The following is a 25,204-nucleotide window of genomic DNA, read 5'->3' as shown; positions in this document are numbered from 1 at the left end:
ATGAGACTGTGGGGCAGATTGTATACTTTATTGTCCCCCAATCAAGTAGACAGTTAATAAAAAAAGAACTGAAAGAGAATATTAAAAGTATCTAATTACAATATTCCTTTTCAAGTTGGACATGTAAAAAACCTACATAGTCTTAAATCATAGGCATAATTTGCGCTGGACACTGGTGACATGTCCCCATCACTTTTTGAAATGCACAATTTTGTCCCCACCACTTAAAGTATAACTTATAAATGTTCTCAAAAATAGCGTGCACAAAGAAATGTAATAAACAAGAACACTGGTTTAGTGTCAAGATGTGCAATTTGGACATTGCTCCCGCTGTGCAGCAGCACGGTGCAATATGTGTGTTCTGTTTTATTGTCAACTTTTCATATTTATTTATTTTTTCTTGTATTTATTCCTGTATTTATTTCCAAATTATTTATTTCAGTTTTTTTTCCACATTTATTTATTCTTGTATTTTTAATTCCTGTATTTATTTCAGTTTTTGTTCCTGTATTTATGCATTTATGTATTTGTTACTTATTTCATGTTCTGTCCTCCATACCTGTGTGCTCAATGTGTGCCTAAAGGTACAAATTAAATCCAAATCACATCTCAGCAAGACCTATAGTTGGTTGTTCATTGTAAAAACACATTGGTGGACCAGAGGTCTATGCATTTGTTTTTCATGAAGGTGCTCGAGGTCCAACACCCAGGGGAGGGACATCTTCTGTCTTCTGCTATGCTGTTGAATCTGGATAAAGTGTTCTGCGTTCTTTTTCGGTTGCATAAATGTGCGACGGTCCCTAAAGTAAAATACAGTTTCCCGCTTGTGTGTATTTTTGGACGACATTCATCTGATATACAATATTGAATGGTCACACTCATAGACTGCAACTAGCTTACATTAGAGTCCATAAAAGTAAACCAAGTGAACATTTTAATTGACCACGTTTCGTTTTTTTAACTTTGAATCCCGGAAGTAATCTAACGTTACGACCCAGCGTTATGTGAATATGGGGTGACTTTATAAACGTTATCACGTCAGGTTTGACAGGTTTTGTGATGCATTGTATAACTCATCGTCGACCGTTTTGGAAAGTAAAAGATATTCACTTTAATTTGCATGAACACAAGCAACGAACAGGGCGCAACTTTTACTGAAGTCGAGTTGTTATTGTTGTCGATGGAAATCTTATCAATGGTTGGGCTTCGTCTGTCCCTAAAGCAAAGATATTGTCTCCTGCTGTGTGTTGCTGTCGGAGCGATCCTTGCTTATCGGTTTACAAGGTAAGGAAAACCCTAGCTCTTTACGCATGCAGTGAAATCTATCCAGTCGCCAACTTTTCATAATAAGAGAACCATGCATGAAGACACAGTCTACCTAAAGGAACATGACATGTGCATTTCATGGTTTAAGCCTCTCCACCCACCAGCCCTACTGCTTGAGGTGTTATGCTTTGTTGAATGACTGCTATTCAGACATTTGGACTCAGTTATGTTCTTAAGAAACCAGCCAGGTTACCTTTTGATCTCTCACCTGTGGACATTGAACCTCACGCAACAGGTTGCCTGTCAGTGTTACTTAAATTAGCCCTTTTTTGAGAAATTCGGATCAAAATTAAATATAAATCTCAATGCAATATCTGTTCTTTTTTTACTGATCTTAATAAGACTTCAGCTTTTACTTTTTATATACATGTTTATTATTTATAACCTCTATACTGTTATGTATAGCATCACTTGCTGTAGTACTTTTACACTTTCTAATTTATATAGTATTAGTATATATACTAATACTATATAAATGTATATGCACTTCTGGTTAACTGCATTTTATTGGCTTGTACCTGTACTCTGCACAATACAAATCTAATTTAATCTAATATGATATAATTTTATCCAATATCATCTAATTTAATCTAATATGATCATGTGATAGTTTTTTATTATTATGAAGAATCATGTAGATAAATGGAACCTCTTTGTAATATGAAAAAGCTATTAGCTTTACAGTATACAGGCTAGTGTATTAATATGTCTCAAATGTCTTCATGGCCAGTTCAACAAGTTGTCTGTCAGTTGTAAACTGTATTTTGCCCCCTAGGAATCGACCTGAGGTAGTAAGAATGAAGCGTGCGGAGGGTCTGAGGGCCAACTCGTCTCAGTTCACTCTGGAGGGAAAACCCTTCCACATCCTGGGGGGCTCCATCCATTACTTCCGTGTCCCCAGAGCCTACTGGGAGGACCGGCTGCTGAAGATGAAGGCCTGTGGCCTCAATACTCTGACAACGTAGGCTCCCACTCACTGCTGGAGGAACCAACTCTGCTTTACACAACATACTATGTCAGATAGATGTATAGATGGTATTTCAGAATGAAATAAACAAAAGATACATACAAAAACTGAAAAATAATATTGATGTAGACGTAAAAGGTTGTAGTAAGAATGTGTATAAAATAAATATATTCATAAACATAAGGAGTTAAAATAAAATCTCCAATAAAACATTAAAGAAAAAAAGAAAAACGTTTATACAAACATAAGAATATAAATAAAAAATTTGCACTTTGTCCTGCAATACATAACATGTATATTACTTTTAGGTAAAGCAGAGCAAACACCATTCTTAAGAAAACAGAAGGACATGGTACAGTAGCCTTTGGACACAAACCAAAGGCACTCATTGAAATACTTAAAACACAATAATAAAGAAAATACATTTGTGTTTTTAGGTATGTGCCATGGAATATGCACGAGCCTGAGCGAGGGGTGTTCAACTTTGAGGATCAGTTGGATTTGGAGTAAGAAAAAATGAAGGGAAGACTTCTGAGACTCTGCTAAACTCCTGCAGAGGGCACTGTTGCATTACAGGATTTTTTTTTTCTTACAGTAAATAATGTAATACTGTTAAAATGATGTACGTTTCCCCATAAAAAAAATGTGTGTGATTAATTAGCCATAATCACTATCAGGGCTTCTTGATATATTGTCAAGATGGGGATGATCCATCAAATTGGCTGCCTGCTGTCAAGAAGCAGGTGTTTCCTTAAATACAGAAACATATTATATACTGTAAAAATGTAGAAAATTAATTGAGTGAAATATTTCAGAATTAATTACAATTAAACATCTGCTTTAATGAGCATAACTAAGCCATACTTTGTTCATGCTGTTGTAAATATTTGAATGAATTGTATTGATGATAAATATATACAAATATTGTTTTTCTTTCCCTTAGAGCTTACCTCCGTCTTGCAGCCAGCTTGGGCCTCTGGGTGATTCTGCGTCCAGGGCCGTACATCTGTGCAGAGTGGGATTTAGGTGGCCTACCCAGGTAAAAATCCCAATTAAATGTAACCTGTGCAGATCTTTTGAATATGCCTTACAGCCATATCCACATTGTAAAGCATTATTTTAGAACAGCAAATGGGTTGTTAAATAAATTCCTTAAATTGGCTTGGAAATAATTTGTTCAGTCAGTTAAGCTGTTTGTTAGCGGTATCTTTGCTTCGGGCTAAATCCATTAAACTCTTGGAAATAATTAAGTAATGTGATTGATTTCAAGTCTGCCATCTCTGTCATGTTTTTTGCCAGTTTCTTCAGCTACATATTGCAAAACATGGACATGCCTTAGTAGGATTGACCCACCTCAGTGCTCTACATACGGTTTATGATACAAAGACAACAGGGTTTTACATATAGTGTAAGTGAGGACATTATGAATCATCCAAGTAACCTCTAATGTTACTCAGATGATTGTCACAAATGATTTTCCATACTTAGATTTTAAGGAGAACATACATTTAATCTGACAGGCAAAGCTCCTTAAAAAAACGATGATTAATTCATTTATTTCTGTAATCATCATAGATTTGAACAGATAACGGGGTGAATGTTGGAGTTAAAAAGCCTGGAAGAAGGTCTTTTTGGAGCAGTTTTGCCTTGGGGGACTATGAGGTTTAGGTGATATTTATTTGATGATCATCAAAACAGAGTGTTTCTAAGGGCATGCAGTGAAGAGTTCACAGCAAAGCTTTTTGAATAACTTGGGTGATACTGTATGTTGCTTTTTGGACTATTCAAATAATCTTTTTTGATTTCTTTTCAGTTGGCTACTACGAGATAAAAACATGAAACTGAGAACAACCTACCCAGGATTCACTGATGCCGTTAACTCCTTCTTTAATCATCTCATTGACAAAGTTGTTCCACATCAGGTATGTTATATATTAGCACAATAGAAATGTAACGAAATAATTTGACTGATGTATACACTACAATGTTTGAGAAGAAAATGCATATGAGACCAAATGAGCCCAATTATCCTTTTTGGGGTTTACCCTTTCCTGTAGTGTGTTGTATAGGTTTGTGTGCATGTTCATGGTCTGCAAAGGCTACACAAAACACATGATATGCCATATACATCTCTAAGGTTGACCAATCACAACAGAGCCGACCAGCTAACCAATCAGAGCAGACTGGGCTCTGGTTTCAGACAGAGGGTGAAAAGAGGTGCTGCAGCACAGGCAGTTTGAGAAAAAGAAAGGCTTTTTGAACATTAAAGCATGTCACAGTAGAGGCACAAAATACGAATATGAACCTGAAAATAAGTAGTATAGGACCTTTTAATGGAAATATGACACAAACAAATATGTAATATATAAAATATGTTTTGTTTTGATATATTCAAGCATGCATACAAATGCCTGCCCATTTTTTCATGATGGAATACTTGCTTCCATATGTTATTCCTGCATACTATGCACGTTACCATGTATACAAGCAATATATTTACCATATGAACCTAAATAAACTCATGGCATCCAGGGCATATTTTCTTTTCTTCCATGCATCATTGGACTAGCTCTGATTTCCTTCTCAGTGTTTTTCATCAAATTCAGCTGTACTGAGTGTAGAAATGGTGAGAACTGGTGCCAGGCTCTAATATGTGTCCCATTCATTGGCTAATTATTCCGCAGTACTCCAAGGGTGGCCCAATTATCGCAGTTCAAGTGGAGAATGAGTATGGCTCCTATGCCAAAGATGACGAATACATGCCTTTCATCAAGGAGGTAAGAAACTAAACTGTATATTATTTGAATAATTTGTGGTAGCTCATAGAAGAGAGTACACTTTGTATCCGCTGCTGTCCTTAACTCACTCTTATTTTCACTCAATTTGAAAAGAGAAATCAATGATATTTCAGAAAGAACCTTTCGTTTTTTCTTGTTGCCTCCAATACTTCTCTTTTTTCCCAGTCGTTGTTGTCAAGAGGCATCTCAGAGCTGCTGCTGACCTCAGACAACAAGGAAGGACTAAAGCTTGGAGGAGTGAAAGGAGGTATTGTTAGATGGGCTGACAGACAAACAAGGCTGCATCTACACACACCCAAACAGACACACATATACAGTAGGTTGGTTGGTGAGTTTGTTTTCACACAACGACAAGAGGTCTGAGGCGAAGGGTGGCTTGTGTCAGGCAACTGCAGCTCAGAACTACTCACAAAGGATCCTGTGTAATACCACAAAGCTAACCCTAACACAAAACAAAAACAGAGATATTGAAATATAAAAGTATCTTCTTTGACACATGCTATTTTATTGTTGGCAAAAATGGTCATAATAAGCTTGTTTTTCACTGAGATAATAGTATTTTTGTTTTATTATGAGAGCAAATCATGCATTATTCTCATCCTTATAATTACAGGATATAATCCTCCAGAGTATTGTTATAATAAACCCCCCTGATGTTTTTTAAAAATATATATTTCCTAATCATGATTTCCATGCTGTAGATGAACACTTAAATGTGATGCCTCGTTGCCTGTTTCCTAATGCAGCCGCTTACGTTAGACAGTTTTAATGCTTATTAACTTTGTGATTTGAGGAGCATTGTGCTTTATGTTGAAGTTTAAGATGCTATGGGGAACTGCTAATACTTTTTTTTTAAAGACAAGAACATAATCATGTGAGGGTTTAAGTACAACTCAAAACAATATTCATTTCATAGATCTCTTTCTAAAGCATGGTCTGTATTAGTTTGAACTGATTCTATGCAAATTTGTGTTAACAATGTTCTACCTTTTTGGCTTTGAAGCACTAGAAACCATCAATTTCCAGAAGTTTAACCCAAAGGACATCAAGTATCTGGATGAGATACAAGTGAGTCTTTTTTGCGTTTTGGTTTCATTCTTCATTTTGTTGTTATCCGTGGTCTTGGAGTCTGTCATTACTTCTCTTTTTATCGAAGTGAACATCAAGCTAAAAACTAATCTTTGCTTTTCCAAAAATAGACTGTCCATGTTAATCCCAGGGAACCTTTGAGGTTACTTACCCACCTTAAAAGAAAAAGTTATAGACCTTAAAGAAGATCATTAATCTTAGAGACAATTAATTCAGGGTTTCACACAAATGGAATAAGGTACTAACTGAAAGGTCATTCAGACGTATCTTTTATTTAATGGACAACTCTTTCTCCCATCAGCCTCACAAGCCGAAGATGGTGATGGAGTACTGGTCTGGCTGGTTCGATCTTTGGGGGGACCTTCATCATGTCTACCCAGCTGAGGGTAAGACAGACTCAGAATGGGTAGCCAGGTTTTCATTCAGAGAGAGCTTTAGGATCCCTGACAAGACAAAGAAAGGTGTTCATGTGAGAGCCAGACAGGATTTCTGCTGATGGATTCTCTGAGGGTGAAACCGTTTCTTTCTGAACAGAAGGTCGATGCAATCGGCTAATTTGAGACAGAGAAAGAAAGGTTTTTTGTTGCGAGCCGATACAGGAGCTGTGAAGGTAGAACAGACTGTCTTGAGGGGAAGACAGAGTCTCAGGACCTTTAGGGTAAGAAAGGCTTAAGACAAACTTTTTTCTCTGGGAATTGAACAGTCCCTGTGCCAGGGAAAAGACGGTGTGGACAAGCTCACTGCTGTAAAGGGAGGGTTAGTAAATCCTCCAGACTGAGTGTGGGTGTTTGTTCTCACTTAGCTCATTTGGACCTGTTGATCTGGAATATATCAACACAGCAATTGCACTTACAGTAGATCCCTGAATGAGGTGGTTCTCTACTTGCCTCTACTCAAAATAAGGCTAAATGATATGGAGAAAAATCAAATATAACTTGTTTTGACCAAATATGTTTGATTTCAATATTGTGACAAATCTCGTATCACGATGTCGATATAATACCAATATATTGCCCAGCCCTAACTCAAACTCTGGAGGGTTTTTCAGTCAGAATGCAATTGATCATACCAACAAATACAGCTGGGTTGCATATTGCCTTTAATAAAAAATAGATTATGATGAGAAACATGCCTAGGGTTATGAAAAAAACCTAATCAAGTGTACCTGATGCATCATCTCAAGAAGAATAGCCATATGGTCATAGCCATATGGTGGTGGTATGCACCCATTATAGCCAGTTAGACACATAGAGCTCTAATTAATTTAGTTATTGTATTATACAAACAGTTCTTCCGAGAGCTAGATATTTCTCTTCATTTGATGAACACTGGTATATAAATGCAATGGGAACAACAGCTGGGATGTACCTCCTAGCATATGGTCATTCCTGTTTGGTTTTGTCAGAGATTTACCGTGTATACTTTTCATGCATGGTACGTTTTGAGCCAAGTATCACAAACCAGAGTCTGTGTCCAACCCTCTCCACTTTGTCTCTTGGCCATATGTTTGATGTTCAGAGGCCATTTTTTTTCAAACGCTTCTTTGTGCAGGATTGTTCAAAGATGTGCTCCGCCGACTCTCACTGACTGTACCGAGGCCAGGTGGAGGTGTTACACTTTGTAGGAGTCACATTCATCTTCTCCATACACACACGCTGTAGCACATGCAGATACACACTAGAATTGTTTTGCTCGTGGCTGCATTAAATTAAGTTTTAGTTGACAGGAGCATAATGTTGTGTACTTTCCTATGAATTATATGCTGCACTGTTTTTCTGAGTCACAGGCTATATACGGTATGTGCTGCACAATTTAAATAACCGCACCTGGTCATAAGATAGGACAAAATATATGTGAGACTTAGGACAAAGTTACATTTAGCCTACGTGCACGGTTACTAACCAAAATAGATTGTGTGTATCCTTGTGGCCTTAATATGGTGTTCTTTCCTCATTAAAAAAAGGTTTTTAAAACCTACGTGTTTATATTCATAATTACTTCTCAGTCTGCTTCTGCATTTATTGGTGCCTTATTGCACCAACTGTGGAAAAACATGAAAAATGAAACCATAGGCAGGGCTGTGTATCATGTCATACTCTTGCAATGGTGGAATAAGGATAAAGACCAATGCTTGTAAAATTACTGAAGTATGTTCAGCAAAATTCACTATGTATTAAAAGTAAAGGAACCAAAGGCCTGTATTATATTATTGGACTGTAACTGATGCATCAATGTGTACTTGTTTTCCAATCTTAAAAATACTTTCCGAGGTCATACAAACCATATTTTCTTAAAACAAATTAAATATATAATTAGTATTGCAGTGAAAATAGTTTTGTGTTGGAGTGAAACAAGAAATATTTTGTTGTTAGGATGTGTCACTGCAGTAGAATAAACAAAGAAATAAACCATATTTCAGAATAAACCTATAATATAGTCTGAATGTGCCCTAAACGTATACAAATTGTTGGTGCAATAATAACATCAACGACCAGCGGCTAACTCGTACAGTTTGCGCTCTAAAGCATCCCACACATACCAGATATCATGGTCCAGAAGCTGTGGCCAGAAGGGTGATATTATTTTTAGTACAATATACAGTCATCACACACATAAAAACACAATTGTAAAGATTAATGGATCAACATACCCTGCTATAGCCACCTTGAGTGCTCCTAGTAAACCTCTAAGTTCAAACGCACAGAGCCTCAGGCTTCCTTTTACTGTGTCATTCCCAGCAGCCATCCACATCTTAACAAAAGATGCTCTGAAAATGAAAAGCTTCCTTATGCATTTTCCTTCTCTCGAGAAAGGGAACAGGGTTAAAAAGAACCCTGGCCATGCAGAAAGAGTCACAGCTATGAAATGAACGCTGGGATATTCAGAGGGGATTCATGTCCTTGACATCTCAGTGCTCTGCAGACTGCAACACACACTGTTGGTCACAGCTAGTGCCACCACAGTAAAAAACGACCGGGTCCGGCTTTTGTCACTCAGCCCGCTCAATTGTTATTCACTAAGGCTCATGCCCTTGATTCAAATCATTAAAGTCAGTCCAATTTGACTGCTCACGTCCAATTTGAATACCTAATTACTCGCTCTGCTATGTTCTCTGCAAAATATAGGTAATTTGTGCGGAGAGCTAGGCAATTCTTCATGGGTGTGAGGCATTGCCCCCTAATGAATTAAAAGTACCTGTAGTAGGATATGTGCATGAGGTCTATCCATATTTCAATTGAAGTGGAATTGAGGGGCAATAGGATTAGTGAAACGGTGCCTTGTTAAAGCTGAAAATTGATTTATGTTGGGTTACCCATTGGGCTTAATGCTAACCTTAGTTTATAATATTTTCTGAATTACTAACTGGTTTTATCATCCATTTTTCTTTGTGTTTACAGACATGTTATCTGTGGTCACAGAGATCCTTAAACTGAACATGTCCATCAACCTCTACATGTTCCACGGTGGGACAAATTTTGGCTTCATGAGCGGAGCGTTTGCCGTTGGAATGCCGGCACCTAAAGCTATGGTGACAAATTATGGTATGTGTGAAGACTTACATTTCAAAAAGTGAAATTCGGTTTTGAGTTAAGAGAAGAAAATATTATATACAGGACTGGTTGGTCAGGATTGAACACAAAAAAGGCAATTCAATATCCATAACTGGGCTTCAGATTGAAGAAAAAGACACAATGCAAAAAGGAAAAGATACATTTAAATAATAGCCTTATTCTTTTCATTTTTGGCCTTGATAATTGTGTAGTTTAAATCTAGTATCCAGCCAGTCCTAAGAAAGGCACATCAAAAACATGATTTATTTTATCCTCATTTTTAAAAGCCCACTGATTCTCTGCCAAGGTTGGCTGACCCAATCTATAAAGCTTGTTAAAAAAAGTATTGACTCAGGAGTGCCCATAATCATCAAACAATTAGATTAAATCAGTCTGATTAAATCTGCCTTAAGGAAATTTGAAAAGAAAACTAAAACATGGTTTTGGTATTTGGAATCTGTAGATGGCGCTATCCGTACTCCTGAGCCTCTGACCTTCGACTGACTTGAAATGTGAATATGCAGTGCGCATTAATGAATTCATTACCTAATAAAATGCATGGGAAATGTAAATTAAAGACGGTACAATGGGTTTTATATGCTCCTCTAGGGTCCTTAACATTGTAATGACCTCGTTCTTTAGAAAAAAGGAGACTTCTGAGAGTGTCTCCCCGGTAGGGAAGACCACCTTCAACCTCCAGTCAAATCTGTGTTTACTCCTCTGAATGCCTTTTACCTTTTTGACTCAAACTGCATTTTCTGTCAAGATAACTCAGAATGTGTCTCGGCCCGCTGCTGTCTCAAGATGTTTGATAGGGGAGCACGGTGAAAGCATCTGCCACGGTAAGAGGCATCCCTGCCTCTCTCCGGCTCCCAGCCTGCTGTTCTGATAGCACATTATCTTTCAGATTATGATGCTCCATTATCCGAGGCGGGGGATTACACCACCAAGTACCATCTTCTGAGGAATGTATTCAGCCAGTACCACGGTGAGTGTCGTGTGTTGTTGTTGAGTCGGGCCCCACATCTCCTGTCTCTCTTCTCTCCCTTCCCTTTCATCTCCCCACTTAAGTTAATTCTCCTTGTAGAACCTGCTCTCTGTTGGCTAAAGTAGGATAACTTTGCATATGATTACAAGCACGGATTAGATATGGGTTTTTATGTGTGCTTGTGCATGTGTGTGAGACTGTTGTCCAAGTCCAAGACCCTCAATTACTGCCCAATGCGAAAATGACATGCTAGGCCTTGTATCGTGTTTATTGCTTATTAAGTTTTCTCTTACTGTTAAACAAGGGTTTATGGTTGGAGGCAGAAGTCTCAAGTGTTTTGTGGCAGGTCTGAAAATGTAGCTTTTGGCAATGTGTGATTGAATCCGGCACAACAAAGCAATAATTTGCAATAAGTTGTTGTGATTGAAAATGGTGTGAAATGCTGCCTGCGCGTGATGCATCCTTATGCTTTGTTCTCTGCAAAACAATGAGTAGCAGCCTGAATACAAGAGTCAGAGAAGGCTTTTTGTTCATCACAGCAACTACAAGCGCATGACCCAATTAATGATTAATTAGAATATTTTGATATCTTGTGCTTATTTGTTTGTAAAACCGTGTACATTGTGTCCGTCCCTGTGGTTTTGTTTTCACATGGTTTCAGACTGATCTATCAAACGTCAAACACAACCTTGAACAACAATATTGCTCTCATGATAGACAGGTGACATATATGCTTTGGGGTTTATTTTATTATTACAAAGCTGTCAAAAGCTACAAAAATCATCTAAAAAAGGGTACAAATACATCTGCACTACATCTGCAGTATGCACGTTCAGTATTGATGGTGCCAGGTAGGGCTGTACGATTAAATATTCAACAAACCCAATACTCGCTAAAGGCTAAGTATGTGTGAAAATACTATTTTGAGTGAAGAATTGCAGAGCTGCATATACAGTATATCCTGGTTTACAAATCATATGTTACAGACTCAAAGAGGCCATATTGTGCTTTTGGGGGTTTCCCCTTTCCTTTCGGGTATAATATAGGTGTTTGAGCTGGGAGGCGTGTGGTGCAGTTGTGCGTTGGTGTTTGGATCAGGGGGTCACAGGTTCAAACCCCACTGCAGTCAGCATGTCGTTGTGTCCCTGGGCAAGACACTTCACCCCAAATTGCTCCTGTGTGGATTGCCCACAGTATTGAGTATGTAAGTCGCTTTGGATGTAATGTAATCTAAAATCCCCAAATTCCCTCCAGAGGGAGTTTCTCTCCAATACACCCCCCCCCCCCCCCCCCCCCCCCCCCCCCCCTCCCCCGCCTGAATCACCTCGATTTGTCTCCTTATTTTACTCCGTAACAAAGAGACATCACTAACACTTGTGAAAGAGGCTGGACATTTCCAACACGTATCTAAGTGGTACAGGCATTTTCTTGGGTCCAAATATGTAACCTGGTTTAATAGAAATATTCCCACACACTCTACACCTCTTAGATTTGACCCATTATATAAACCACCAAGGCACTGGATTGAATGTGTTGTAGAGATCCATTTAGGAGAAAGGTGTTGGCTGTTTTCCTCAAAGCTTTCCTGAAGTGATCCAGCTGTTACCACTTGACGATAAGGAAATGCTGTTGAACCAATTCCGGGGGGACTGCTGGTGTCTGAATGCTTTAACACCTTTAAAAGCAGTGAGAGTGACGGGCGACCACTGTTAATTGTTGTACTGTATGGATACTGTTTTGCAACACAAAGCACAAACTAAATGCTACTGTGGAGAGCTAATGGCTCACCCAAGGAGTTTTTAGAAGCAGCTTTCAAGGGTGTGGTCACTTTTATGTGTGGTAGTAAAAATATGGATGCAGAATGGGAATGTCTGCAGGGCTTCAATAGCCCAGAAAAAGGTCTTATAGCTGCTTGTGTTTTTCTAGCAAATTGTTTTGCTGGTTATACTTTACAAAGTTAATATAATATCCAATGTCTTAGTACCAGGTATACCAGAAGGTTTGTTATAGTTTCCATCTTGACTTAATATGACTTACAATTATTTAAATATACAAAACGACCTTCATCTGTGTCGTTCTTTCTTTCTCTCAGGTGCTTATCTTATGCATATACAAAGGATTTTACCATGGCCAGTTTAAAGAGAGAAAACAGAATTATTCATCTGACTGAATGTGGGCAATGTATGCATCAATTTCAAAACCCCCTTAATTTGGACTTGTTTTCATCCCACGGGTAAATAAAGGATAAAGGAAATGCAAATCAATTCATTTACATAAAGTCTGACTGCATTTTCCCCCTCCTTGTTGTTCAGCCCAGCCTCTCACCGTGCTGCCTCCTCATCAGGACAGGAGAGCGTACCAGCCTGTTTCCATCCAGCAGCACCTGTCTTTGTGGGTCAGTCTGCAATTCACTGACAAGGTAAGCTGCTGACGCTCAGAGAGTGCCAACACAGGAGGCACCGAAATAATAAACATCGCCTGTGTGGCATTGCTCGAAACAGGAGGTTGTTGACAGACAACAGTAATACATGAACTATTTAATGCATAAGTCACACACAAAAGCCAGTCAAATAAACTCAAAGAGAATATGCTGTTAATTATGATGACAGGTTATAGAATGCAATTGACTTTTGCATTTTGAATAAAAGTATTCCAGGCTGTTTGGTGAATTACCACTTTCTATATTATCTATAGAGGATAGCTGTATTTACTTTACTGTTTCCACAGTTTTCACATCAGCCTATTAGGTGCAGAATTTGCATTGTTTTTTTTCTGCAGATTCCAGTAATTACTTCAAGAAAATCCCCATTTCCAAACTCACAATTCTCTAATGAATTGAGTGGGTTTCTTATATTAATCTTTAATTACATTTGGACATTATTATATGTGAAGTAACCTAACCGCATCCTCTGTATCTTTTAGGATGTAATTTTTTCTATCAAATGATAAGAAATCATAAGATTAACAGCAGCATATGTTCCTTTAATACATCCTACAGAATAATTGTATTTCTATATTGATAATAAAATGTAAAAATCTAATTTGAAGCCCTGAAAAGTCAGTTACAGACGTGGCTGTGGTAATTACAGCGAGAGAAATTAGCTCGCAGCCATCATGCCACACCAGCACACACTACTACACACACATTAATGAACGACTGCTGATGAGGAGCCCCTGAGCAAAGCACAACTGAAATATGGGCTTGCTCAGGGACCAGCAGTAACCGACAGTGTGCAGCTTTATGACTGTAAAACAAGTTGTTTCGCAAAATGTAACACAGCAGATAATCTCCCTTTGCCATCAGAACTAATTCGGAGGGTGTCATCATGTCTGTTCGCTTTCATGTCCAATAGTCGAGTTCACATGCTGTTCAAGGGCATTTATAGTCAAACTAGATGTGCCACGTCTGGCATTCAACATTAATTATTCACTCCCCATCACAATAATGTGCTTCCCTATGAGACGACAGTTTCTCTGCCCCTGACACACCCTCGTTTTAAGAAGAGCGATTTCTCTTAAGAGGCTTCAGAGAGACTGAGTGGGATGTCTTGAGCCTGATGGTGAGTCTGTGTGTTCGGAGGTACGTGGTTAATCGGTTCATAGCGGCGAGTGTTTATTGTCTTGCATAATGCAGCTCCCTAGGGTATGCAAAAGAATGCTGCTGAATAAAAGAATGGCTTTGAACGGCAGACAGGAAAGCTTCATTAGGGTTTGATAAATCATCACTTTGGGCAAAGCCATCTTGCAAGTGGGAGAATTGTGTGGCGCGAATCATAAGACCCCATCTGCGTCGAGAGCGGTTTATGAGATTGTGTGTGCTCACTTTAATTACAGCAAACTTCATGGAAATATTTCAAATAAACATCTTTATGAATGTGGCACATTTCAGCATCTTTTTCATTGCTTTTATTATTATTTATCACAGTGGATCCAATAGTGTTTGCAGCACAAAAAGGATTTATAACAAACCTATACTTATACATAATAATGTAATAATAAAAAAAGATAATTATAGAAAGAGGAAGGCAGGTTTTTTTATATAGAACATTTCAATATGATACAATTCTTTTAAAAAACATAACAAGCTTTAGGGTAAAGTGCAACAGAAATACCTCACATGATTATATTTAAATACTCAATCTGTCAATCATTGAAACTCCAAGCGGATACATATAAAACAAGCTTAAAATAATAAGTTATAGAATACGATAAGAAAGATACAGATGTAAGATACAAATTAATATAAGATATGAAGAGATACTGTATTTCATAGATGGAAGCAGCGACAAAGAGAAAAGTATTTAGCGTTGATTTAGAAACACAGGAAGGGGAAAGAGACTGAAAGAGGAGAGAATATATGTTTTTGTTCCTGTTGGTGTCAACATCTGGTTTAAAGGTATCAAACATTGTCTTTATTTGTAGGCCTTTAAGTCAGAGAGGCCGGTGAGCATGGAGAACCTCCCTGTCAACAACAACAACGGCCAGTCTTACGGCTACACGCTGTACGAGACCACCATCACCAGCGAAGGGACCCTCAACTCCAAGAACAACATCAGAGACAGAGCCCTGGTAAAGACAGGAAGACAGACGTCCACGTTATGCACCCAAATCACACAATTACACTTCTCTTTTGTGAGAACTTTTGCATGTAGAAGGCTGTTGGAAATCACACCTCTGATCTGTGTACTTGTTGAGAACAATTAACAAGCGCAGGCTGATACCAGTTGCTCTGGTGTTGAAGTCAAACAGGAGCCTGGAGTTCTTAGAAATTGGTGTCCAGAAATGTCTGTGACAGACACATGTCGTCTAATATCGTATATCTTTTTTTTAAACGTATTTCAGTTTCAGTTTCATTATCCAAACAGATTCACATTTTAGTCAACAGATTTCTACATTTTAATTTCCATTTAGCTGTATCTACAGAGTCAATATATAAAAGGAAAACATGAAAGAATATAATACAAAAAATCAATAAAAAAGTAGAAAAACTATCTAAAAAGATTAAACATTGAAAAGATGTGTGTGTGTGTGTGTGTGTGTGTGTGTGTGTGTGTGTGTGTGTGTGTGTGTGTGTGTGTGTGTGTGTGTGTGTGTGTGTGTGTGTGTGTGTGTGTGTGTGTGTGTGTGTGTGTGTGTGTGTGTGTGTGTGTGTGTGTGTGTGTGTGTGTGTGTGCGTGTGCGTGTGCGCGTGTGCATGTGTGCATGTGTTAATATACAGGTCATACACTTTGACCAGGAGGTTTAACATGGCATATTTAAACATGAAAACTATTTCCCTTTTTTCTTCCTAGGTTTATGTGGACAAACATTTTGTTGGTGTTCTGGATTATAAGACGCAAGAACTTGCAGTCCCTTACGGAAAGGTACTTTATGTGTGTGTGTGTGTGTATTTCCTAAAAGCATAAAGTTGTTCATATTTAACAGCATGTGAAAGCTTCAGGGGTTGCTGATAGATGTTTTCTGACAGCAAGGTCCTCGGGATAGGCAAACAGCAGACTGTTTATCCTGACAAACTTGATTTGTCAACTTCAACCTTACAGAAAGAGTGCTGACTCAGATTGGACTTCATCAATAACTAAAGCCAGAGCTGAAAGACATTTTTGCTTCCTTTATTTTTTGAATACCTCTGTATTTCAGTATTTGTTTTATGTTTTCCACTTAAGGGAAAAAGAACTCTAAGTTTACTCGTGGAGAACTGTGGAAGAGTGAATTATGGGAAAACCCTGGATGAGCAGCGCAAAGGTAAAAGTTGATGCATAAACGGCACAAATCTGGCCAAATGATCTCTTTATCAGTAACCTTGAAAGAAAACTAATTAAGAGTGAAGAAAGACGGATTCACCTGTTTTGACTCTCCTTTCAGGTCTTGTTGGAGATATCGAGTTGAACAAGAACCCCCTCCGTGACTTTGTTATCCATAGTCTGGATATGAAGCCTGGCTTTGTAAACAGGTTTGTTTCTTTCAATTATTTCCCCATTTCTTTCTGTCAAATCAGCAAATGATCTCCCTGTTTAACACGGTTACAGTGGGAACATGATGACAAAGATAATACATCAAAACACATCTGTTCAAACCAGAGTCTCATGTGAATTATAAAATAAGTACACGAGGTAGAATACCCTGGATCTGGACTGTTTTCAGTGCTTGAGAATACATCAAATCTTAATTAGTTAAAAACACAGGGGGTTTATTAAACACACTAGCAGAATCCAAACAATATATCCTAAAACTCCAGGGTGATACAAAAATAAAAACACTTTGAAAGCATGAGGTACAAAAACATTGCAAATTGAATTTCCGTCAGCAGCATGTGTCTGACAGCTTAATTGAAGCAAAACTCATTACAGTATTACTCAAATAAATGCTGCAACAACAAATAATAATGGGAGGACTGGATACACTTTTAACAGGATAGTTATTAAATATGAGAATATATTAAGAACTGACAAGATTATTTTGTCAACACAAAGACTGCATGTTAATACAACTGTTCATTGAAACCTCGACAGTGCACACACTCTGTTCCTTTCATTGTCTCATTGTATTGCATTATGTAATATTGCTTTTCACTGGAATAATGTATTTAATTAAAGTATGTATACCTGTTTTGAGTCCAATCCTAACCTTCTGCCTTGACTTAAGAAGTACTTCAACTCCTTTTGTTTTGATGTGCTATATATACTGTATATAAAATGATTTCACTTGATAAATGCAACATGCACCATTTAACAAGCACAATAACAAAACTGCTGTGCAATGACAGAAAGTGAAACGGTCTGAGTGGGGGAACTTTAATGTGGCACCCATCCCATAATTGTCATTAGGTCAGGTCGTTTCTGCACAACAGCCAATCATTATAGGGTCATTTTGGCAGGGCTCATTGCACCCACAATGCATTTCCCTCATGGCGTTTCCATATTAGACGGTTGCCTCCCTTTATTGCTAATCACATGCAACATTAGCGTCATCAACACCAGATTGAAGTCGACCATCGGCCAAAGCCCTTCTTAGGCCCCGGCTCCACGAGGACAAATACGGGTTGAATCCGCATATTTCTCATGCGTATAGCCCTCTAAGCTCGACGACGCCGTAAGGGAAACGTAGAAACAGACCCCGCAAACGACAACGGGTCCAAAGGTGGATAGATCTGGGAACGGAGCGCTCTGGGGGGTCCAACGGGGCCGTGGGGTCGCCTATACGGTCATTCGTTTTCATAGCCCCGCCTCTCCCCGCCTCTCCCCACCAGATTCAGATTATTTATCTTTATCTCGATATGAACATAAACGCGAGTGAAGTCTAATCTGACAGGACGGAGACACGCAGCTCCTCCGGCTGTGAAACAGCGGCAGCAAAACACACACTTCAAGTCAGATCACCACCCTTAGCTATTTTAATTACCTCTCAAACTACCTAAACTAGTTATAAATATGTTTATTTTTACTGTCGGGTTTACTTACTGGATCAGCTGCTGCATGAGGAAGCATGAAGATTTAAACTTTAACACACATTGACCGGCGAAAAACTCTGCGCGGTTCCCTCCGCCCCCACCGCGAAGAAAAAACAAGTGCAGCCATGACAACCATTCTTCTTCGCTGCTTTTGTGGAGGAAGTTGCTGCTTTTGTGGAGGAAGTTACAGCGCCACGTACAGGTTCGGCATATGTACTGCAGCTTTTCCAGCGGTTGGATGTAAACGGAGCCGTCTCGTGGAGCTTGACACAATCCGGTGTATATTGCGTGGGGACGGAAGGTTTTTTGCGGTTGCATTTGCGTTACTCCGATGCGTTTTGCCGTATTTGTTCTCGTGGAGCCGGGGCCTCAATCACAATATCTTTGGGAAATTCTGAATTCTTATGTTGAATAAACTAACAAACCAAATGACCAATGTAACCTCCTTAAAGAATATGGGCTTGGATGAGTTTACCTAGTTTATTTCAAGGTTTATATACAGTATATACTTAGGAGACTATGATCATATGATTTATTTTCAAATGCGTTTTGGTTCCTCCTCATGCACTGAGAACATTTCAATCCTTCCACCCTGAAAATGTCAATGCCTGAAGCCCTGTATGAGTGAACACTGAAAAAATCCCTAAATGTGGAAGGAATTCTTCTTCTATCATGGAGACCTTTTGGATTTACTCAGAGGCAAAATATAACCTATAGCTCGCAAAGATTGTGATTCTGAATATTTCCCCTGACATCCATTTCCAAAGTTTTACTTGACATTTACCGTAGGTGTATAAATACAAATGACGTGATGAATGTATTCTGCTTTTACAGACTTCAGGGTACTGGCCATTGGATTTCTTTGCGTCGGCAGCGGCCCTCCTTCCCGGGGTTTTTCCAGGCAAAACTCTACGTGAACAGTTCTCCTAAAGACACCTTCATCAAACTCCCTGTGAGTACAATGTGACAACCATGGGGCCTATAATCAATACAGCAACAATACCACTACATAAACTGACATTAGGATTACTCAGGATAAAAGCTGAACACAAAATATATATAACCTAAAACGAAATAGCATGGGGCTGTATGGATATAATTACAATGTATAGACCGAAGTTTGGGTTATCATACCCAACCTCTAATTCACAATGAACATTAAGATATGAATGTCAGTTTTACTTCTGGTATATTGAACATAAATCAATCTGTTTATACTTGACATTTCACATATTAAAAATGCCTTATAGTATAGTACACATTTATTTAGGTTTGTTTGTACTACTTGAGATATTGCTAAATAATCTTAGTAGTGCTGCGCTGATATTTAGACCGTTTTTGTCCTGTAAGTTTCACAACATATATAATACATATCAGAATCAGAATCAGAAACAGGTTTATTGCCAGGTAGGTTCACACATACAAGGAATTTGACTTGATGTCATGGTGCAGACATAAAATATAAAACAAGAAATGTAATATAAAACAAAAAATCTTTAAGGACACCGTAATAAAATATACTTAAATAACAATGAAATAAAGCAGTAATTTACATGGAAATAGAATGCTATGAATGAATTATAGGATATAAAATATGAAATATGAAACAAGAAATATGTGCAGTAAGCAGTATGAACATTGTGTGCATTAATGTAATGCATAGAGCCTACGTTGTGGCTGAGGTAAAGTTTCAGTGGGGGGGGCCGGGCCTTGTTTAAGAGGCCGGTAGCGGAGGGGAAGAAACTGTTCAGGTGGCGAGAGGTTTTGGTCCTGATGGAGCGCAGCCTCCTGCCAGAGGGGAGGGGGGTGAACAGTTTGTGTCCAGGGTGGGAGGGGTCGGCCTCTATCTTCCCTGCCCGCCTCAGGGTTCTGGAGGCGTGCAGGTCGTGGAAGGATGGCAGCCGATCACCTTCTCTGCAGAGCGGATGACACGCTGCAGCCTGCCCTTATCCTTGGCTGCAGCGTACCAGATGGTGATGGAGGAGGTGAGGATGGACTCGATGATGGAGGTGTAGAAGTTCACCATCATCGTCTTTGGCAGGTTGAATTTCTTCAGCTGCCTCAGGAAGAACATCCTCTGCTGTGCTTTTTTGACATTTGAGGTCCTGGGCGATGATGGTGCCCAGGAAGCAGAAAGACTCCACAGCAGTTACTGGGGAGTAGGGTTGCAAAGGGGCGGAAAGTTTCCGGAAAGTTTCCATGGGAAGTTAAGCTGGGGAATTTTGGAAATATTCGATCCAAAATTAAACAAAAAAACATGACATTTCAACAGATTTTTTTTTTTAGATATTTTTTTTAAGTAGAACAGAACAAGTTTGAATTATTTTATTGAACAATTATTTGTTTCATTGAAGAACGAAAACAGTAATGTTGAGTTAAATGTTACTCATCCCCCCCAACCCTACTCATTAAAAAATGAACAAAAATGCACCCCCCATCCAAAAATCCCCACAAAGTCCCATTTAAAATGTTAAATGAAAAGAGCCCTTCTCCCTCCAAAAAGTCCCATTAAACATGCAAATCTTCCTTCAAGCGATCCTCTGCATTTTTGCTAAACCCTTTCAGTCAATGGGCTCTTCCTGGGCCTCATCAACATCCAACTCTGAGTCTTCCTCTTCAGTGTCACTGTCCAGCCTTGTTGAGGATGGCTCTGTGTCAGGCTCAAAGAGCCTTAGGTTTGCCCGAATGCCAACCAGTTTTTCCACTCTCACATTTGTGAGCCTGCTGCGAACCTTTGTGTGGTCTCAATAGCCATGCAGTAAGCAGTGTGCTATGGCATGGATATTCAAGTGTACTTGAATGGCATCTGTTTGTTTTAGTCAAGATTATGCTAAAATATACTTTCCCCAACTATATTTAAGTTCCCTATGAAGAGCCAACCTTCAATTTAGAAAATTCCCAGTTTATTCCCATAAATTCCCGTGGAAAGTTTCCATCTTTGAAAATTCCCGGAATTTTGCAACCCTACTGGGGAGTCACACAAAGTGATGGGGGCGGGTGGGGCTGCGTTCTTCCTGAAGTCCACAACCATCTCCACTGTCTTCAGGGCGTTGAGCTCCAGGTGGTTTTCCCCACACCAGGTCACCAGATGGTCCATCTCCCACCTGTAGGCAGACTCCTCCCCACCAGAGATGAGTCCGATGAGGGTGGTGTCGTTAATCCTGTGATCCTTGTTTTCTTGGGAACCGGGATGATGGTGGAGGTTTTGAAGCATGCTGGGACGTGGCATGTCTCCAGGGAGGTGTTGAAGATGTCAGTAAACACAGGAGACAGCTGATCAGCACAGAGCTTCAGGGTGGAGGGGGAGACATTGTCAGGGCCAGCCGCTTTTCTGCTATTGAGTTTTCTAAAAAGTCTATTTACATCCCTTATATATGGGAATCTGTCCTTTGTAGTACTGATAGAAATGTTGACACCAAATATTCAGAAGTAGTGTGAATGTAGTCATATAATATATCTTATCCTTAACACTGTCAGCTAGTGGTTTGGTAATTTTAATTTACAGGCATCTTTATAATTAGACATACTAATTGTTTGTCCCTAGAGAGTAATGCAATCAGAAGCTTTATCATGGCATTGATCACTTATAATTCATTGCATATGACACAATGATATAATTTCATTAGTGAAGAAAGATCTTAAAAGGCTCTTTAGGGAAAATGAGGTTATTTGTAATGGTCTAATTTGCATGCAGCTCTACATAATGCAGTTATTGATTGAATAAGTGCCTCTTTATCCCTCTGTTAAACTGCGTATCCCTCTGGTTATTTTTAGATGGAAACTTTCCCACAGTTTTTCCACTGCTGTAAATTCAAGTGAAAAGGCTGGAGAAGCGAAGCAAAGAAATACAATGAACTCAGGATATATTGAGCAAATAATGCAAATGATCTAGAAAGGAAGGTGTGAAATTGGTTTCTGGTTCTCCTCTACATGTTTATTTCCCCCCCCCATCAGCATTTCATTGGCCGAAGCTGCCTGTTGTCATGGTGACGGTCACTGGTTGTGTTCACAGGGCTGGGGCAAAGGTGTAGTGTTTATTAACGGCAGGAATCTGGGACGCTACTGGTCCATCGGTCCTCAGCAGACTCTCTATGTCCCGGGGCCCTGGCTCCACAGGGGGAACAACCAGGTACTGTACCTTTTGTCTTATGTGCTTATCATTCAGGAAACACTATTATCAAAATCACTTTAAGACGTTTTAGCATTAATGACCTGATCTCAACATTGTTAGCGACTTACAGCATTGAACAGGAACACTGAGGGTCACAGAGAATGCCTTCAGTATCTTTGTTATTTAACAGGATATGTGAAATAAATTGATTATAGTGATGTATAGTGGACAGTAAAGCAATCATTTTGGGTTGTCTATTTTGCTAGAGCATGGTCACATTTAATCTCCTGACCTGAGATGTGTAACCAAACTCATTCAATTTTGGCCAAAGTCGGCACATAACATGTTTGGATCACCATGAAAGACTGTTGCCATATTCCTCAAGGAGACGTTAAATAATAAACAAACATTTCACAATAAATATGTCACTTGTTTTGCCTACAAACTGTAAAAAAAAGAAGTGCAAATGCCCATCACTTGTTTAGTTTGACCAATATTACAGATCCACGTTTTTTTTAATTACAGTTATGAATGAAAACATCATAAAATCACACTGGAGCAACTTGATCTAGCAATGGTTTTGCATATGCGGTCTGATAACAGACTCAAATGATTAAGCATGTTTCAAATAAGTGGCTTATTAAACGACTGGTCAATACAAAAAAATCTATTTTTCGTTCTCTGTGTACTTTTGTTTTTTAAAATAAGCAAATTCCCCCAAATTGAATGGCATTTATTACCTACAGGTGGCACAAGGGACTTGACTAACGCACATGTCCTACCTATTTGAAATGGTGCACAATTAATGCGAATATACACAGGCTTTGGTATTCTCAAAAAATGCACAAACATATCAGATGAACATGTTTTGTAAGTATGATACAGATCTTGGTTGACCTCGACTCAAGCATCCGCCATTATAGTATAAAGTCATAGATATTCATCACCCATAGCTTTGATGTTGTTGAACTCTAAAGCACTTTCCACTAATTCTATTGTGTTTCTCCTTCTTGTCTTTCACAACTCTTCTTTTCCGTGCATATAATGAGATTGGTGTTCATCCACCCACTCTCCCTGTCTGTTCATGACCTTCACTCAGCCAGTATTTTTCTTTCTTCCTTACAGGTCACTGTGTTTGAAGAGCAGGAAACAGATGGCAGGATTCAGTTCTCCAGCAGCCCGGACTATGGCATGTCAGTTGATGTCCAGTGAGGACAGAAGGTGAGAGGGCAGTGTGGATGAGGAGAGGAGGATGCTGGGAGAGTAGCTGGGAAACCGAGGCAACGGCTCAGGCAATTACAGCGAGCTTCGTCTGCTCAGGCACTGATGGCGTGTCGCGACCAGCAGATCTGAAAAGTGACACGGAGCAGTGAGGATGACTTTTGGTTTCCCATCGGAAGAATTCAACAATGCAGTGATCCAGACTTCGGGAGTTTCTCAAAGTGCTTTTTACAAATGAGAGGATCCTTCATATTGAACCATGGACTGAATATTTTCTTCACATGATTCTAAAAAGATACATGTGCATATCCTCCACGCTCCTAAAAGACCCACAAGCCTACACACACAATGCATTTCCTGTCCCCTGTTTTGGAGTAAAAGAGGATAAATCACCTTTTTTAATTTAATGCGAGAAATGGGTATTCCAGTTGTTTAATCTTAACTCATATTAGACCTGCACACTTGGTGAGTTAAGAAGTTAATTTAAACATAACAGAGGAGTTGGTAATATTGGAAGAAAAAAAAATCAAGGGTGGTTTTGATTAGTTCTACTTTGTTTTTGTCGTGTTCGAAGGAAGTATATTATATAACGATCAGCAAGTAATTGCAGCAATTGGAGTCTGGTGGCTTTGAAGAGAGCATAATGGCTGTTTCTTATTACATTTCACTTGGAGAATGAAGGGTTTATTTAGACTGAACCAGAGTTGGTGATAATTGCAACAACTTGAATTTTATTTTGTGTCAGTCAAGTTTAAAATGTGTGTGTGATGATCAGGTACAATTATGGTTTCTGTCAAAGGATACTTATGGCTTTAAGAAGAGCATATTAATTGTTTGTTTTGTAAGTTAATAACTTATAATACTTGCCAAAACCGTGTTGATTTTATAACTTGTTGTCAATGAAGCCTTGCACTTTTGAATCTGTTTATATTGTAAAAAACAACCTGATTTGTTGAGAAACACCCAACAGTTTTCATTTAATGACTGTATTTATGCCAAGGGATGTATAATTATTTCTATCACGGTATTATTATTTCTCCAATGTCATTAACGTTCATTGAAATACTTTATTTTTGGAGACTGTTGTTGATAACAGTGAAAATCTCCTCCTCCAACACACTTAATTTATAAATTCCAGGCTGTGTAATAATGGTGAATAAATGCAGTTCGACCTCTGTATCAGAAGCCAAGGATGCTTTTGAACTCTTTTATTTGAACTGCACACCGACCGCCTGTGATATAAAACGAGTTGCTTCTGTCCTCTCTTATGATATGCTCCTGCAGAGGAGTCAAGATCACAAGCTGTGTTTGAAGTGTTTTTTCAAAAGTCATCTCTATGTGCGTGCGTTGCCAACAGACCTACCATCACAATTCTTCCCTTTAAAGATTGATGCCACAGTGACACTGTGCTTCAACATTTCAGTCTTTTATCGCCTGGAAAAATGTGAGGTGCATGAGTCGCATTTGTGCCAACTCTTGTTAACTTTTAAGGACGCTGAGACAGTTTGTTCTTGAGATTTAAAGTAAATATGCTAACCACCATGTGTCCTAGGCTTTTACTTAAACATTTCCCCAACAACTTAATGGTAGTAGCCATATTTCCCATCCACTGATATTACATTGCTAAACTTTACACAAATAAGGTAAGGTTAGCATAATTAGTTTTTCTCTAATAATGTAAAAAATACTTTTAAATGATACATGTA

At 38.8% G+C, this 25,204-nt stretch overlaps 1 protein-coding gene across 3 annotated transcripts; it reads left to right on the top strand.

Annotated features, from left to right (window-relative positions):
- Positions 1-832: 832 nt before the first annotated feature.
- On the top strand, positions 833-24,688 carry LOC117470193 (beta-galactosidase-1-like protein 2). 3 transcript variants are annotated; one of them, XM_034114853.1, is made up of 19 exons: positions 833-1,284; positions 2,102-2,287; positions 2,731-2,799; positions 3,237-3,332; positions 4,107-4,215; positions 4,978-5,070; positions 5,257-5,338; positions 6,095-6,159; positions 6,482-6,566; positions 9,579-9,722; positions 10,639-10,719; positions 13,032-13,138; positions 15,142-15,288; positions 16,011-16,082; positions 16,383-16,461; positions 16,582-16,669; positions 19,001-19,118; positions 22,179-22,295; positions 23,403-24,688. In XM_034114853.1, the coding sequence occupies exons 1-19, from the start codon at positions 1,121-1,123 to the stop codon at positions 23,487-23,489; spliced, it is 1,989 nt and encodes a 662-aa protein (XP_033970744.1). In that variant the 5' UTR covers positions 833-1,120; the 3' UTR covers positions 23,490-24,688. The 3 variants fall into 3 exon arrangements, with proteins under 3 accessions (XP_033970744.1, XP_033970746.1, XP_033970745.1); XM_034114855.1 differs by lacking the exon at positions 23,403-24,688 and having other exon boundaries at positions 22,121-22,260; XM_034114854.1 differs by lacking the exon at positions 23,403-24,688 and having other exon boundaries at positions 21,941-22,260.
- The last annotated feature ends 516 nt before the right edge of the window (positions 24,689-25,204 follow it).

Source organism: Trematomus bernacchii, unplaced genomic scaffold, assembly GCF_902827165.1.
Source record: "Trematomus bernacchii unplaced genomic scaffold, fTreBer1.1, whole genome shotgun sequence".
Taxonomy (NCBI): Eukaryota; Metazoa; Chordata; class Actinopteri; order Perciformes; family Nototheniidae; genus Trematomus; species Trematomus bernacchii.
The sequence above is the reverse complement of the archived record's forward strand: the minus strand, read 5'-3'. Positions and strand labels throughout refer to the sequence as shown.